Source organism: Siniperca chuatsi, linkage group LG16 (genome assembly GCF_020085105.1).
Source record: "Siniperca chuatsi isolate FFG_IHB_CAS linkage group LG16, ASM2008510v1, whole genome shotgun sequence".
In the NCBI taxonomy this organism is placed as follows: Eukaryota; Metazoa; Chordata; class Actinopteri; order Centrarchiformes; family Sinipercidae; genus Siniperca; species Siniperca chuatsi.
This window is the reverse complement of record NC_058057.1, coordinates 11811139-11827613: the sequence shown is the minus strand read 5'-3', so window position 1 is coordinate 11827613 and position 16475 is coordinate 11811139. Positions and strand designations below refer to the sequence as shown.

Here is a 16475-nt window from a genome sequence, read left to right as displayed (position 1 = left end):
TCAAAATAATTACATCATTTTTGTCTTCAGTAAAAAAAAAAAAAAAAAAAAAAAAAAATCACTTCTCATTTCAGGTTCAGCACATTCAGGTAATTTATTCAGCACATGGTAGGCAGCTAAATATCAGTATTAAAAATATACATGCAATCATAATTTTACATTTGGGTTAAATAGTTAGCAAATAATTATTAGTGTTTGCTTTAATTTACTTTACTTTGGGTTACTACAAGTTTGGTTTCTTCATATTAGGAACATAGAGATAAAGACAGGTATTGTGGGTTGTCAGTCACAAAAAAATTGTGATAACAGACTGTCAGTACTTTTCTATGAGTACAGCCCCCACACGCAAACTGTTAACCCACACAGATGTTCTCACTTAATTTGACTGATTAGACCTCTCCTCTGGACCATGACTGACATAGCTATGGCCACCTTTAACGTGTACTAATCAACAAAATGATTAAAATCACCTGTGTGGTGCGCAGGGCCTTTACAAGAAACATACCTTTTCTACGATTGTCTAGCCAAAGGAAACACACCGCCTACTTACAGCAACAACAAAATCTTATTATTTGGAATGATTGGTTAATAGTGGAGTGTAATATACTGTCCTAACCCCAACATTTAGGGTGTGTATGCACAGTACTTCTTGATTTATCCATAGAATACAACAATGTGAATTTGAATAGAAATTAACGATTTATTTAAAATACATGAGATAATAGATTAAAAAAAAAAAAAAAAAAAAAACAGGGTATTGTCTCTCATGGCACTGCATTACAATTTGCTGACTATAGTTTGGCTATATTGTAATATGAACCAAGGCTGGCTTTTGTTTATTCCCAAATTTACATAGTGCACTTGATTCATAGTTTAATTGCTGAGAAATGTTTAGCATGTGGGCTTTTCATATATAACCTGATAAAACAAAGTAGCTGCAGCAATATGGCATTTTGAAGAGGTTTTCTGAAGGTTAATCCCATCTTACCTGCCTACAGCAACTTGCTGCTTCTTTGCACCCAGAAGCATTGTCTGTACTGTATTTTAACATTCGGGGCTGGTTTACACCTCCCTCTGACAATCAGGTGAGGACTAAAAACCTTTACGCTTTCCTGTCAAAGTAAATCATGCCTCAATCAGACACTAAGAATTCAATTAAAGCTGATTATAAAAACAAAGCTACCAGCGCTAGTTTTGTTTTCACAGTGAAGGAGTGTGCAGTCCTGTCAATGAGTACTGCAATATCTTAAAAATATAATCAAGTCAAAGAAAGACAGACAGACAGTCTCAATGACCTCCCTCATGAGGGGGGTGAGAAGAGGATGAGGAAGGAAGGTGCTTCATCCTTTGTCCAGGCTGATGACTAAAACAGGAAGGGGAGAGGAGGAAGAAGCTCTCACTGTTTGACAGCACCCCAGATGATGAGTCCAATAATAACAGCAACCACAGCCAACACTATCACCAGGATGCATATCTTCCTCCGGGAGCTCCGCTGGGGTGGGGGGAAAGCACAAAGTGTTTGTTCGTGTAATAAATAAGTATAAGAGTCTGAATTTTAAAAAGGATATATTTTAATCTGATTGTTTAATTGAGGCTAGCTAATGGTTTGAAGTGACTCACAGCCACAGCATGAATCAAATCACCTTGTGACTCAGCTTTTTCTTTTATTTTCTCCTTTACGCCTCGTTCTCTACGTCTTATTTACCAAAGCAAACTGACTAAGAACTTGTTACATAAGGGAGTCCTTGTGCAGGGATGTGGAGGAGTCATATATGCACACATACTGCTCTGACTACCTCTGAAACCTCTAGAGCAACCAGTCTTAGATTTCTTCATTGATCCACCACTTACAAGCGAACTTCTTTTAACATTTATACATTTGAATGCCTCTCCTCTCCTCATTCCTTTCCTTAAGCCCTTCTTTGTGTATCTGCCTTTCCCCTCTTCTGTTCATCATCCTCTCTGTCCGATCGAGTTTTACCTGGTAGTCTGCAGCACGTGCCAGCTGCTGTGTGGCGCTCTGGACATTCACATCTGCATTCTCCACATTGGCTTCTATACTGTCTGCAGAACATACAGGAAACACACACATTTTACATGCAGCAGGTGGGAAGAAGGGGGAAGCACATGTGGCACAAATCTACACACTTGTATTTGCACATTTGTATTTGTCAGATAAATAAATACAGAATATCACTTGGACATGGTCATGGTCATATTCTTCATGTATGTTTGCTCATTATTTGTCTGTCTTTCTGTTTCTCCATATTGTTTACTATTATTTTTGTTCTATATACTAATGCCCACATTAGTAATCAGTGCTATTCTCTAGACATGTTCTGGGCAACATCTTATTACATTGAATAAATGGTGGCATATATGTGAGATAAGACTGTTGACCCAGCCCATATTCCTGTTATTAAGTAGATGCTTCAGTTGTAAGTTGTTACATTATTAGAGGAACAGACAAGTAATCTACGAGCAGGTGACAAAAGCTCACCTATCATGTCTCCCTGCTCGTGGACCATCAATCCCAGGTCCTTGAAGATGTCATTGATATCTGTGATGTCAGCCTGAATCAAGCAACATAAAGAGAGGTGGTTCATGTGAAAGGGGAACTCAGACACAAGAACACAGAGCCGATGAGATACTATACATATTAGTGGCCATGCTGGTATAGACATTTGATTCTTATTTGTACCTCCAACTGCCTGATGGACGACTCTCTCTCCTGGATGAGCCTCAGGTCTTCTTCAGTGATGGCCTCAGTCTGAGCCTGGAGCTGGGAATCACTGCAGGAACAAATGCAGATAAAATAAAAATAATAATAATAATAATAATAATAATAATAACAGAAATAATAATAATAATAAAATAATAATAATAATAAATAAATAAATAAATAGTGGACCTACCTAGGGAAAGGAGGCACATTTCCAAAGGTGTCTTCAGGCTGTCCTCCCTGTTACAGGAAATTAAGAGGTTTAAATAAACATACTGTGCTTGTTATGGCAAATATACTGCAGAGGACATTCTTTACTGTGATTATGGGTACACCAATGATTCAGTATGAACAGAGTGCTATAAAACCCACAGTAATAAACATAATACCTCAAATATAATTTGATTAAGTATCAGCAGAACCGTTCATTGTCAAAAACGAATGCGTGGTGAGATAGAGCAAATAAAACCCATAGCTTTTAGTTCCCCAGCCAAGATATGTTCCTTACCAATCATTTAAAGCAATAAGAAACTGTTCCTGCTTATCAGCATGAATACATGGTACTTTTATGTGCAGTGAGATAAGCGGTGAGGGTACAGAGTTGCCAAGCAAGCAGGCTCTCCCGAGGGAATCAGTGTCTTACTACCAGCCTTTAGTTGAGACTAAAACAGTTGCAACTAAAAGCACTGTCTGTGGCACAGTAATGCGAAAGCTACATCCTGTGAAACTTCTCTTGTAAACTCTCATTTCAAATAAATATGAACACACAACTTAAGTAGAGAAACCAACAACAGAAAATACAGGCTGAACAGCACCCAACATAGTGGACATCAGTTTTAACCAGTTTTGGCGGGATGCCCTGCATCTTCTCCTTTGTTGAACACTGCTTTCAACAGTCTTTATTATCTCCGCCAGGCGGAAGGCTGGAGGGCATCTTGTGTTTGGTCATGCTTGTGTGTATCTGTTCGCAGCTAATCTCACATACTACTGGACCCATCAGCCTAATATTTTTTTGTGCACATTTATGACTGTATGCTCAAGGACCTCTCGTGGTTGCGGTGATTCACAATTTTTGATAACACACGAAAATGACTTAAGACATTGCCGTGTAATTCATAAGCCATTTGGTGATACCAAGCCTGGTGGAGATCTGCACTCTACTGAGTGCACTCTTCTAGTGAAGAAGAGACTCTTCTTCTGAGCTATATAGCAGAGTGGTCAGAAAAAAGCCGCTTTTGACTAACAAAGGAAAAGCAAAAAGTGATTGAATCACTGTCCCTTTTATTGGTCTACACCCTGACCTTGTGACCTTGCAGGCACAGCAGGTTACTCACCGACACCCTGGAGCCGGCTCTGACTCTGGCCACAAACTCTCTCTCTTTGTCTGCTGCCTGCCGCTGGGTCTTTTGGAAGCTGTTCAGGGCGGCGGAGAAGTCATTCAATAGACGCTCTTTCTGTATCTTTCTCTGCCGCTAAAAACACATATAGAATAAAAATGTTAACGAAAAGACCACAAAATTCAAACATTTGTGAAACAAACAGTGTGGTACTAAACTGGTATTAACAAGCAGGGAATTTATGAATTTGAACAATAGTTAAGAAGATGTTTAGTACCTGATCGGGGCCAACAGGAAGTGCACTGAATGACTTGATCAGTCTGTCAGTCTCCTTCGCTAGCTGGTTGCCTTGCTGCTGTTTCTGTTGCCTGGTGACCAAAGACACATTTAAAATGCAATATCAGTATTGGCCCAAAATATTTTTTATGATTGATCACTTGACAACTTTAAGGCAGGCATGGTTCAAAAGTTTAACCTTTTCTCCAACTGCATTTGTACTAAGATGTTCACCATAATAGGCCAATTATGCAAACCCAACCGAGCCCCCATAACTCACAGCGCGTGCCGCAGCTGGCTGCTGTCCTGCTCTGTTCCCAGCAGAGAAACTGCCCTTTGCAGCTCAGAGGCTGGTGAGGAAGAAAGAGTGCAGACATTGTTTATCTCCACATGTCTGCACATGATTCAAATACTGGAGTCAGTAAAGTGGGTGTAATCTGAATTTTACAGCTGATGATGAGGACTTCTTCTGTGCTTGTGTATGTTTGAGAGTGTGTGTGTGTGTGTGTGTAAGGTGTGTGCATTACTCAGCAGTGTCAGCTTCTGGATGTTGGAGCTGATGTTTTGAACCAAAGCTCTGGGTTCCTCTAGAATCCCAGCCTGGTAGGCCATGATGGAGATCTGTGAGGACACACAACACAGTCGGTCACTTCATTCGCGATTTACTCCCATTCCGCCACAAGATCTTTAGTGAGGTCGGCCACTGATGTTGCCCTGGTTCCCAGTCGGCGTTCCATTTCAACCCAAAGGGTTGAGCTCAGGGCTCCATGAAGACCTGTCAAGATCTTCTACACCAAACTGAGAAAACCATTTCTTTATGGATCTCACTTTGTACAGGGTCACTGTCATGTTAAAACTATTGTCTAAAAATATTATTATATGCTGTAGCATTAAAATATTTCCCTTAACTGGGACTAAGGGGATAGCCGAAACCATTAAAAACAGCCCCATGTACCCCTAAAGTACACGTTTTCTAAAGTAAGTAAGTAAGGCATATATAAAGCTTGATATGTAACAGGGCTGGGTCAGGAATGTTTATTGTAGGCCAGTCATGCAGGCTTCCTGTACTGTTGACTTAAGAGGACTGAAACCATGGCCAGTATGCAAAAAAACATCTGCTAAGACCTTCTCAACGGATACTATCCAGCCTTGTTATTGCTATGAGCGGGAATCATTTTAAACCTTATTACTTAAACAAAGTTATACATTGAATCTTTCTGCTTTAATAAACGTGTTGCGGCCTCCCTGTCCACCTGTTTGTGTGACTGTATTTGTCCCTTGGCTTCATTAACTGCCAGCGAGAAAAATGCGGAAATCACAAGAGCTTTCCGATGACAACAAAAGACAGGCATAAATGACCACTGTTCAGGCCTAGTCATGAGCCACTTATTATTATCTGGGTTAAAGTTATTGTTATAGGAATTTTATTCCACGGTTGACTCAAACAGAAGTCATGCAGTTACAATCAAAGTCGCAGCACAATTTGAAGATTTGTTTTTCTCTCTCTCGTTTTGCGGAGAACGAAGTATTTTAATTAATGTGTTTCTAAAGATGAAACAGCGTCATAAGATAGCGTTTATCGTGCTAATGCGTCTGCGTTGTTAATCCTTCCCATATGTCCAGCTCAGTTGTGTAAAATGTTTGACTTTACCTTTCTCGTGACTTGCAGCAGCGGTGTGTTGTTTCCTGCTTCTCTGCCACTCCCCCGTCACATGATGTGCGGAGTTTAAAGCATAGCTGTGAAGGCAAATCTTCTTCTTCTTCTTCTTCTTCTTCTTCTTCTTATTTGGGGTTAAATTACGGCAGTTGCATTACTGCCTCCTTCTGGCTTTAATCGTCAACCATTACATCTTTGGAATGTTCTCCCCTCCCCCCGTGTCCCTGCATTTAAACACATCTTGAATCCCATTCCCTGTAGTCCTGTAATCATTTAGTCCTCTTCATACTTCCTGCATGGAATCAGGACTTGTTCCAGTGTCTCTTTTTCTTGACACTGACAACAATGACCAGTTGGATGTTTCCCTATGACAAAAAGTGTGCTATTCAAGTTGTTGTGACAAATTTTTAATCTTCAGCTGTTTCCTGCTGAGCCACAGAGGCATTTCTCCTGCTTGAATAATGGATTCAGCATTTCTCCACCAGAATTTTACTCCTGGCAGTGTGGAGGAAGATGTGAAACTGCATTTAGACTTTTGCGGTGATATAATATAATATAGATAAAATATAATTGAACAGTTAACTGAATAAATAAAATATGAAAAAGACTACGCATTACTTCTTCTTTTTTTTTATCTTGGCTACAGCCCTGTATATCAAACCTGCAAACATAAAACAACAACTTAAACATGTTCACATGTTGAAAAGCAACTTGAATGTGTGCAGTCCAGAAAACGCAGAGATGTGAGTGCACTGCAGTAAGTGATTAAAGTTCAGTTTAGGTAACAGATGTAGGATTTTATTGGACATCTGCTGTCATGTGTAAGCCCAGCAGGACACAGTGTTTGCGTATCGAGGTTCACACAGGTTAACCACACAGCTACTGTGACAGACTCCAGTTCCTGGTAATCCAATCTTTCACATACATCTGCTCAGTGTTAGTTTGGAGACCAAAAGCCTGTCAGGATCACAGTTGCTGGGGGATGGGGATTGCTAATTGGGGATTGGTGAAAACAGTATGCAAAAGTAAGATCATACTGACCATAGGAGGACTGAAGCATATCAGCTGGTCTGTACTGTCACATACCGTGCTGTCTCATATCAATTGACCTTTTGTTTTGTAACTGGAGCGTTGTGATGATGAAAGTCACATGGAACATATGTGAGTTGGCTGTACTCACCCTGGCCTGAGTTTCCAAGTACAAAATGAGGGCCAGACCCTGTATTATCATGGTCTGTTGATCTATGGTGGCCTAATAATCTGCACACCTCTCTCTCAGAGACTATTGGCAAACAGTACATGGTGGTTATCCAACATCTGCACATAAGGTAATTCACCGCTGTTGACCGACAGGACAGAGCTCTTATCAGTCTGCAGAGCAGTTTTTGAGAGTGTGTGCTATGAAGGGATTGAATCAGTTCAAAAGACTGATCAAATGATAACAAATCATTTTTACTTATAGATTGAATCATATATATATATATATATATATATATATATATATATATATATATATATATATATATATATATATATATATATATATACAGTACAGTTTATATTAAGACAGAAATAACAAGTAAGAACAAACAATAACAAGGGGATCTTGAGCATTATATTACATGGATCATTGTGAATAGCATTAGAGTCTTTTGCTAATCACTTTTAAATGTAAATCCAGTGTACCATCGATTCAACTTAACTTGTTGATTGGTTCAGATGTGAAAAGCCTAAATGTCAGTGATTGAATCATGGTGAAGGTCTGCTTCTTGAGTTGACTAATTCTGAAACTCTTTAATGTTGTCTTCATTCAACTTCACACTGTATCACATTCTCTTTGTTTCTGTGTGTGTGTGTGTGTGTGTGTTTATCTGTGTGTGAGAGAGAGAGACCTTCTGTTTCTGAGTATTTGGATAGTATTGCCCACACATTATCTTATTTGTCTGTCATTGAGGGTCTACTGAACCACATGACGTGGACTAACTCGAGTGTGTGTGTGTGTGTGTGTGTGTGTGTGTGTGTGTGTGTGTGTGTGTGTTTGCTTGCGTGGGTCAGAACAATTGAATGTGAACAGAGTACATAAGCCTTGTATTTATGTGACAGCTCTCAGTCCAGAGTAGAAGCTCTTGACTCCATCCCTCTCTGCAGTCCCAGCTCCTCAGTCATGCACCGTCCGACGGCCCTCGGCCTCCTCCTGGCATGTGCAGTGTCTCTCAGCAGCTCTGCTGTATTTCTGGAAAATGGCATGCCCATACTGTGGGCCCAAACAGCCGGCCAAGTGACTGACCTGCCGATACAGAATGGCATCTTGACTCCCAACCCCTGGCACTTCCTTCACCGCATGAGTCTTTACCGGCTGATGATAGCTGCTACAGACCCGTTTATGGGATCCATGGGGACAAATGCCACAGACAGTCCTCTGTGGGGACTGCCACTGCAGCTTGGATGGATGCTAACGTCAGGTAAGATTCAAATGCTTTTCTTCTTCTTTATTTTTTATCAATAGCAATGTTTCCCTAAAAAGCTAAGAATGAAGAATTACTTCATAGTTTGTCTCCTTCTCTGAAATGATAGTTGGTGCAAAAGTGCACAGTGTATCAATTTAGAGCAGTTACATGCTCTAGATATGAAAATCAAACTCTCAGCAGTGACTTCTTTATAATGACTCAATACGCAACTTTTACTGTGAGTCCCAGAGTCAACATGAGAAACATGCTCGTCCCTTGTAGTCCTAAACTGAGTGAACATAACATTATAACGCCACCAGCTACCAAACAATTGAGACACAAACTGATAGCGTTATGCACAATGTGTTGTTTCTGCAGGGCGTCTTGCTGACCCAACCGGTGCTACAACCTGCGGCCTGCAAACAGGAGATACTATGTGTGTTTCTACCCAAAGCTGGTGGGGCTGTAAGTACACAAGACACACACACACACACACACACACACACACAAACAAATAGAACACTAAACACTAAAACATTATCAAAATTTCTTTCTCTTCCAGGTGTGAACTACTTTGCCTCTGCACTGCCATTCCTGTCTGCCGCACAGCAGGGCTTCATGGGAGAAGGAGTTCAGGTACATGCAGTTAGACATCTCAAACTGAAAGTTAGATAGTTGAAAACATGACAGAGGGTCTACAGCCATGCTGGCGGCTCTGTGAAGCACAGCAGTGCTTTGAGCAAAATGCTAACATCAACATGCTAAAATGCTCACAATGCCAATGCTAACATTATAATGTTAAGCAGGTTTGATGTTTACCATGTTCACCATCATAGTTTAGCACGTTAGCATGCTAACATTAGTTAATTAGCACAAAACACTGAGTAGAGCTGAGGCTGATGGGAATGTCATTAGTTTTGCAAGTATCTGGTCATAAACCAAAGTATTTGATAAACTGAAACTTTGACAAAAAGTTAAGGGATCATTAAAGTGATTGCAATTCATCCTGAGGGGGGCATTAATGTGTGTCGTAAACATCATGACAGTCCATCCAACAGTTGTTAAAACATTTTACTAAAAACCACAAGTTTCAACCTTATGATGTTGCTAGAGGAAATGAAGGATTTATCCTATAGGCACCATGAATGCCTGTACCAAACTTCATGGAAATCCATCCAATAGTTGTTGAGACATTTCGGTCTGGATCAGCGTGGTGGACCAACTGACCGATGCCACTCTTTTGCCTCTTGCTTGGCTAAAAAAACAATAAAAGCTGCACTCATAAAATATTTTTATGTTTTCACACAAAGGTTAAGCCTGCTAATTGTTATGGTTTTTGATGATGATGATGATGATGAGGATGATTGTAATGATGACTGATATTGATATTATTAGGTCCAGATGCTAGTGCCTGAAGGTTTAGCAGACCATTGCACCACATATGCTGACTGTGCAGCTCATTACCCTGATGCCATGTCTAAGTGGGATGCCTTTTTTCAGGTACGTGCAGTGCACACACACACACACACACAAACAAAACCAAATACCCACTACTGATTTTGCTATAGCAACACACTAGTGGACACTGTTTCATATATTAACCATTTTGAATGAATACACACACACACACACACACACACACAACTGCACTGATTTTACACATCAACATCAGTTCACTTGTCATGGGGAGCACTACTCAGCCTGTGAAAACAGTTGTATAATGTCCTCTTTTAACAGAAAGCCTGTTATACACTGGGGGTTTGGAGTTTGAAAAACGTGGGCAAGTCTAAAAGTCAGGATATCTCGGCCTCTGCTGCTTCTATTTTAATCTGTCTCTTATGCATCCCCCAACTTTATGGAGGTGCAATACTAAATTGCTGGAGCACCTCCATAATGTTCTATGTTTGTCTATGATTCAAGGGTCTGAAGTCTGCCACTGAGTCTCCTCTCCCTGAAAATGAGAAGAAAGACGCTCTCCTCGGTCTCTACTGGGCGGCCCAAATGGCTTCAACTTATGCCTCTGCTGCATGCAACGCCAAGTAATCTATCTATCTATCTATCTATCTATCTATCTATCTATCTATCTATCTATCTATCTATCTATCTATCTATCTATCTATCTATCTATCTATCTATCTATCTATCTATCTATCTATCTATCTATCTATCTATCTATCTATCAATAGCTTCACATTTTTGGAAATACACTTACTTGTTTTCATGCTGAGAAGATTGATAATAAGATTGATAGGGAAACAGCTAGCCTGGCTTCATCCACTCAGTACTCATTTAAATAGGGAGTGATTTTGAAAACTGTTTCCCCTGTTTCCCATCTTTATGCTAAGCTAACCAGCTGTTGGCTGTAGCTTCACATTTGACAGACAGAGTGGTAGTGGTAGCGAATTTACCATAATGTTGAACGGTCCTCTCCTCTCCTTCAGGCAGAGCCACTACTCCTCTGTAGAGGTGTCATTTGCAAACAGCTGGCTGAACTCAGCAGAGTACGTTTCAGCGGCACATTTCCAATCCAATTTGGACAAATCTGCAAAGTTCATATCTCCTCTCCCAAGCAGAGTTTTACAGGTACGTGCCCACAGCATTCATTTCTGGACCTCATCACATTTTTACAACCTGTGTATTTATCTAATTTTTGTTCTGTCTGTCATATCCATATGTCTAGGAGGGAGACAGTGCACCTAACATTGCCGATCTCAGTCAGGAGGAGAACCACACACTGTCTGTCTTCTCCTGGATGAATAGCATCAACAATCTACTGGGTAGGGCAGACACACACACACACACACACACACACACACACACACACACACACACATACACACAAATATCTTAATATAGATTTTTTTTGATTAGTGAGCTTTTAATGATGGATGATCATGATCATGTCACATGCCAGGTGGGACGTTGGTTCGTCTGTGGAGAAGTTCCATGTGTTCAGTGAACACAAGAGAGAAAGGCAGAGAGATGTTGGAGCAGCTCCTACTGAATCCCAGCTTTGCCACAAACACTTTCATGTCCATCGTCACTGGAATGACTACGAGCTGCTGAGACAAACACACACGCACATACACACACAGACAGAGACAGATAGCAACTTCAGTTATATAACTGTAGTCCCTTTCTCATCTGAAAGTTAAAGATAAATGCAAAAAATAATCAGATTTTTCATAGGGAGGTTTCACTAAGAGAAATCATTTGCAATACAAAAAGACCAGATTTATTTGCATAGAACATCTTAAATCTTACAACTGCCATCAACTAGGGTCTCAGGACAACTACAGTATGTCATAATGTGTGGGGCAGATGGCAGTGGGGGAGTGTAACTAAGAACTAAATATTCACTCAAATACTGTACTTCACTACAGTTTTTAGGTACTTTAACTTTAATTGAGTGCTACTCCACTACATTTCATATGGAACATGTACTTTTTACTCCACTATATTTATCTGACAGCTGTTGTTACTAAGAGATCAGTTTCTAAAATATGATACATTGTTACGCCCCACCCTTAGGCAGCCCTATGTGGCGAACAACACTCTACCACTGACCTAAATCAATCAGACACCTTTATAACAACCAAATCCATGGGCTTTATTAACATAAAGACATACAAACAACCAAGACACGAAATCAAGACTATCAAAAGGCACAAAGTCAAAACACAACAGCAACACAAAATCCCAGGCTGAGATGCCGTAAGACCAGTAGTCCCCCAGGATCTTTTTAGCACTTCATTCCCAGGCCAGGTAAACTGCACTGAGCAGTCAGATGTAGCACACCTGGGCAGAGCTAGAGAGGACAGAAGAGGAAAGGGACAAACAGAACAGGGAAACACATACAGCCGTAACAACTGTCACAGATTGAAATACCTAACAGTATATAAAGTAGTTTTACAGCGCCACCTCGACCAACTAGTACATTAAAATCTTTCTTACACATTTATGCATCAGTAATAGCAATCCAATTATATGACATATATAATAATATTCTGACAGAGTCCATTCTGCATAATACATAAAATTTGATACTTTTAAGTTTTGATACTTAAAGTACATTTTACAGATAAGACTTTTGTATTTTTACTTGAGTAAGACTTTGAATTCAGGACATTTACTTGTAATAGTGTATTTTTACACTGCACTACAGGTATTTTTACTTCAGTAAAGGATCTAAATACTTCTTTCATCACTGACAGATGGGTTTAAAGGTTAAAGGACTGTTGCCATCAAGTACAACTGAGACAAGATGCCATAGTAGCTCTCAGTGATGAATGCCTACATTTTTTAAAAATTTGTCATGATTTACATGATTGTAAAGACAATCAGTCTACTAACATATGCTCATATAGCACCATATTGATTGAAAAATCAATCTATAGACTGTATGAAACATTTTTCAGCCCCGGAGGTTGCCGCTTGGTAAAATCATGTAGTGAATGTCATCCAGAGCTCTACTACAGTCTAATAGTGCCCCCTAGTGGTAATTTGATGTAAGTACTAACCTATCATGAGTTGCCAAAGTGCAAATCACAAATCATGTAACATTTCCAATAATGCGATGACATTGATATTTTAAATAATACTTATAATAACATAAAATAAAATGTATTCTTTGGAAAATGGTGAGCAAATCTATGAGGGTTTCGACCCATTACATTAGATGATTAGTGTTACACATACATGTTAATACTGAGAAAGAAAGTCACATGCTTGTAACCTCTTGCAAAGTTTATTCTGTCTCCCTTTTGTGGTCACAGGAGAGAGCAGCCATACAAGCAGAAAGGCAGCCATATCTTTTGGGAAAATGATGGCTTATCTGCCCATTAGATTCTAATGGATTCATATCAGACGCAGCCATTTTGGCCAGAGTCATTTAAACACTCAATGCTTATTTTCAATTTGTATATTTGGCATTAGGTTTTCCTGATAATGGATTATTGAAAGGGCACAGAAACACATGAAAGAGTATTTATGTGATTGACAGGCAAAATGTGAAACAAGTGGACTGAAGCTAAGGGGGAAACCATTTTATAGATGACATGCAAGGAAATTATGAAAGTAAGAAATAAAGATTTATGGAAAAGTCTTTATTTCAACACAAAACATTTACTTTAACAAAATACAACACACATTTTGAATCACTGTAGGGGATGGCATCAAATAAGAATGACATCCAAGACATTTTTAAAAGGAAGACACAAAGGGCCATTATTCCCGCCATGGAAAAGCACAATAAAACCTTCAGCATATTATTAACATCATGTATTGTATCTATGCTAGCTCATGATTGTCTGTGGAAAAGCAATATCAAATACAAACTCAAAATAAAAAACACAAATGCAGATTGTGATATCCTGTCAAGGTGTGCACACTATGTGTACTGTAAGGGCTTTTTTATTGTAGTTTTGAGCTTATTTTTGGTGTTTCTTCCTATTAATTCTTCCTTGTTTTTAGACAGCATTAGGTTAGTGCTACCAAATTTTGCTCAGTACAAAAACAAAAATTACATTGATGGGGCTTTCAAGATTTTAGTATTCAATTTTACGTGAAATCAATTTAATATATTAACATTACTCACATTGTAATACAAAAGCAGACTATCCAGAATATATTCTGGTTATAACTGCATAAAAACACCCTGTAAATTCTAACCTGTGCCAACTTGCAGACAGGACTCACGAGTAAATACTGCTTCCTCAGGACATGTATATGATTTGACACACAGCCTGTTTAAAGTAGTCAAGAATCAAGGTTTGATTATACACACATTGCACTCAGTGGTTCCCAAACTGTGGGGTTGGTCCCTCTGGAGGGGCACAGAAGTATTGCAGGGGACACACATTGGGTAAAGTGTACAGTGAAACCCCAAATGTAAATAAACCTTTTTCACAGCAGATTATTTTGAAATGTCCAACACAGGTCTAACTAATAATAATGTAGCAGTATTAATTGACCCTTCACTAAACCCCTTCCCCAACCAGCGAATGTCCAATCACAGCTCAGCAACTGTTACTAGGCATGGCTGACCTGTGGCGTTTTAGATTTTGTCCACATGCTAAAGCTATGTGCAATGGGGCATGTGTAAGGGCGATACTCAGTACCTAAAGAGCTCAGAGTAAGGAGTTAAACTGCGTGTTAATGCAAACGTTAGCATGCTCAGATAACTATCTTACTACTACCAACAGCTGAAATCTAGAGTTAAGATAACACTACTATTATTATGTGTGAGTACTTGGGAGCCAGTTACATCACATCTGTACTATAAAACCTGGGCTAACTAGCTTAACTTCAGCTTTATCATGTATGTAGCCATCATGTGCATATTGATCCCGAGTCAGCTGGAGATTGAGTTTTTTTCAACCAACTCACAGAGTTAGGCTAATTAGCTAGCTAGCTGCAGTTGATAAAATCCTGTGCTTCTCCTGCTATGCCAAGCCAAACTGTCTGCTGTGAAAAAGGTCTATGAATCAGATCAATTCATTTGGGAGGAACAACAAAACAAGAGTGCTCTGATGCTAGCAAGATTCAGATTAGCAAGATTTAGTCAGGAATCAAAACGACAACAAGATGAATAGACTTGAGAGGAAAGAAAAGAATAACTTGTGAGGCTCATTAACCTGTCAGTCAAATCCAAAATATTAAGAATCTTGATCATGAGTTCACTGTTAATATAGTAGGTGAACCTATCTTTTGTGTGTAAAGTTGAATTTATATTTTTCAGTTGAACACAAGAACAGTATGAGAAAATTCAAGAAAATGCAGTTTGTTATTAATTCAATTCAATTCAATTTTATTTATATAGCGCCAATTCATAATAGAAGTTATCTCATTGCGCTTTTCCTATAGAGCAGGTCTAGACTGTACTCTTTATAATATTATTTACAGAGACCCAACAAATCCCCAGTATACTCCCCTGTATTGTTATTAGTTGATAAAAATGTAATCAATTTACATGTTTGTGTGTGGAGGAAGAGGGGGCCAGTCATTTTTCGGCTTCCAAAGGGGGGCATGACAGGAAAAGTTTGAGAACCATTGATTTACAGTAACAATGATCTCCTTGACAGTAACTTTGGACCATTATTATTACTATAAATAAATAAGCGTTTGTGAAGACATGTTGTAATTTTTGTAAAGTGTCAGATTGAGCACCATGGTATCCTAGTAACCGCAAGGATACAAAAAACAGACGTGGATTAAAAATGTCACCACGCTCTAACAGGAATTATAGTCAAGGCTGTTTTATCGCCCCATTTCCTCTTAGCACTGGATATAGCTACATTTCACCGCGCTTGACAAAACCTGTGAAAGATGGCATAACTAACACTGAGTCTGTCCAGATATAAAATAGGAATGTCACTGTAAAGTCTAAACACAGGAGAGGAGTAGAGCTGGAAGGAGACATTTTAAACAAACATTACTCAAACCCACTCAGGTTCCCCCACTGTAGAGCTTGAGCAGCAAGGGAAGCAAGCGAAACAGCTTCAGCAAAAGCTCTGGGACAAAGGTCTTCCAAATCATACTCAAATAAATTTAAATCAGCATGTATTTCACATACACATGTACTACACAGTATTGGCCATTATCTTGCTTTGGCTTCTTGCCGTTTGCTGAGTGACGAGGTAGAGAAATGACTGAATGGCAGGCCTACTGTTAGCTGACTTATGGTCGAGATTGCATGTTGATAGCATTTGCATCTTGAGTGTTGCGTGGCTACATGAGCGGCTGAGGATCTCTGCGCCTCGCACAGGAAGCTGCCCTGAGCCTGCTAATGCACTGCAGTGTGTATGTGTGAAAGAGTGTCTGTATCTGTGCATGTTCAATTCAATGTGAGAGAAAGTTTTTGCTAATGTATGTCAAACAGTTAATGTATAGGTACAAATATACTGTATATAGTGTGTGTACGTGTGTGTTGAGAAGAATGTCCAAGGAGTTATGCTTCTTCGTAGGCTGAGGCCTTGTCTTTTAACAGGTCCAGACACAAGTGACAGCTCCAGCTCCCTATGGAGAGAGAGAGACGG

General features: G+C 39.5%; 3 protein-coding genes across 4 annotated transcripts in view; 1 reads left to right on the top strand and 2 right to left on the bottom strand.

The window, feature by feature from the left end:
• Positions 1 to 75: 75 nt before the first annotated feature.
• On the bottom strand, positions 76 to 6142 carry stx7l (syntaxin 7-like). Its single transcript, XM_044170167.1, has 10 exons — positions 5987 to 6142; positions 4863 to 4956; positions 4616 to 4685; positions 4337 to 4427; positions 4057 to 4194; positions 2916 to 2962; positions 2702 to 2792; positions 2501 to 2573; positions 1982 to 2064; positions 76 to 1492 (listed from the first exon to the last, which is right to left on the bottom strand). Exons 2-10 carry the CDS (start codon positions 4945 to 4947, stop codon positions 1397 to 1399), a joined length of 774 nt encoding a protein of 257 aa, XP_044026102.1. The 5' UTR covers positions 4948 to 4956; positions 5987 to 6142; the 3' UTR covers positions 76 to 1396.
• A 1886-nt stretch (positions 6143 to 8028) lies between these two features.
• On the top strand, positions 8029 to 13807 carry LOC122863570 (protein LEG1 homolog). Its single transcript, XM_044170164.1, has 8 exons — positions 8029 to 8454; positions 8818 to 8904; positions 9002 to 9075; positions 9835 to 9939; positions 10360 to 10478; positions 10881 to 11022; positions 11120 to 11216; positions 11354 to 13807. Exons 1-8 carry the CDS (start codon positions 8157 to 8159, stop codon positions 11503 to 11505), a joined length of 1074 nt encoding a protein of 357 aa, XP_044026099.1. The 5' UTR covers positions 8029 to 8156; the 3' UTR covers positions 11506 to 13807.
• The window catches only part of dpf3 (D4, zinc and double PHD fingers, family 3), a 28359-nt gene continuing 25413 nt past the window's right edge, over positions 13530 to 16475 (bottom strand). For both annotated transcript variants that reach the window (XM_044170162.1, XM_044170163.1), the window contains one exon: positions 13530 to 16455. In XM_044170162.1, coding sequence (XP_044026097.1) covers positions 16388 to 16455 — 68 coding nt within the window. In that variant the 3' untranslated portion in view covers positions 13530 to 16387. The remainder of the gene's footprint in view (positions 16456 to 16475) is intronic.

Bases quoted from the DNA above. Each gene is read 5' to 3' on its own strand.
- stx7l (XM_044170167.1), bottom strand. From the start codon at position 4,947: ATGGCCTACCAGGCTGGGATTCTAGAGGAACCCAGAGCTTTGGTTCAA. The intron at 4,428-4,615 runs GTGAGTTATGGG...TTTGGTCACCAG, and splicing joins AGCCAGCTGCGGCACGCGCT to GCAACAGAAACAGCAGCAAG. The intron at 2,574-2,701 runs GTACAAATAAGA...TGCTTGATTCAG, and splicing joins CGTCCATCAGGCAGTTGGAG to GCTGACATCACAGATATCAA.
- LOC122863570 (XM_044170164.1), top strand. From the start codon at position 8,157: ATGCACCGTCCGACGGCCCTCGGCCTCCTCCTGGCATGTGCAGTGTCT. The intron at 8,905-9,001 runs GTAAGTACACAA...TTTCTCTTCCAG, and splicing joins TACCCAAAGCTGGTGGGGCT to GTGTGAACTACTTTGCCTCT. The intron at 9,076-9,834 runs GTACATGCAGTT...TGATATTATTAG, and splicing joins TCATGGGAGAAGGAGTTCAG to GTCCAGATGCTAGTGCCTGA.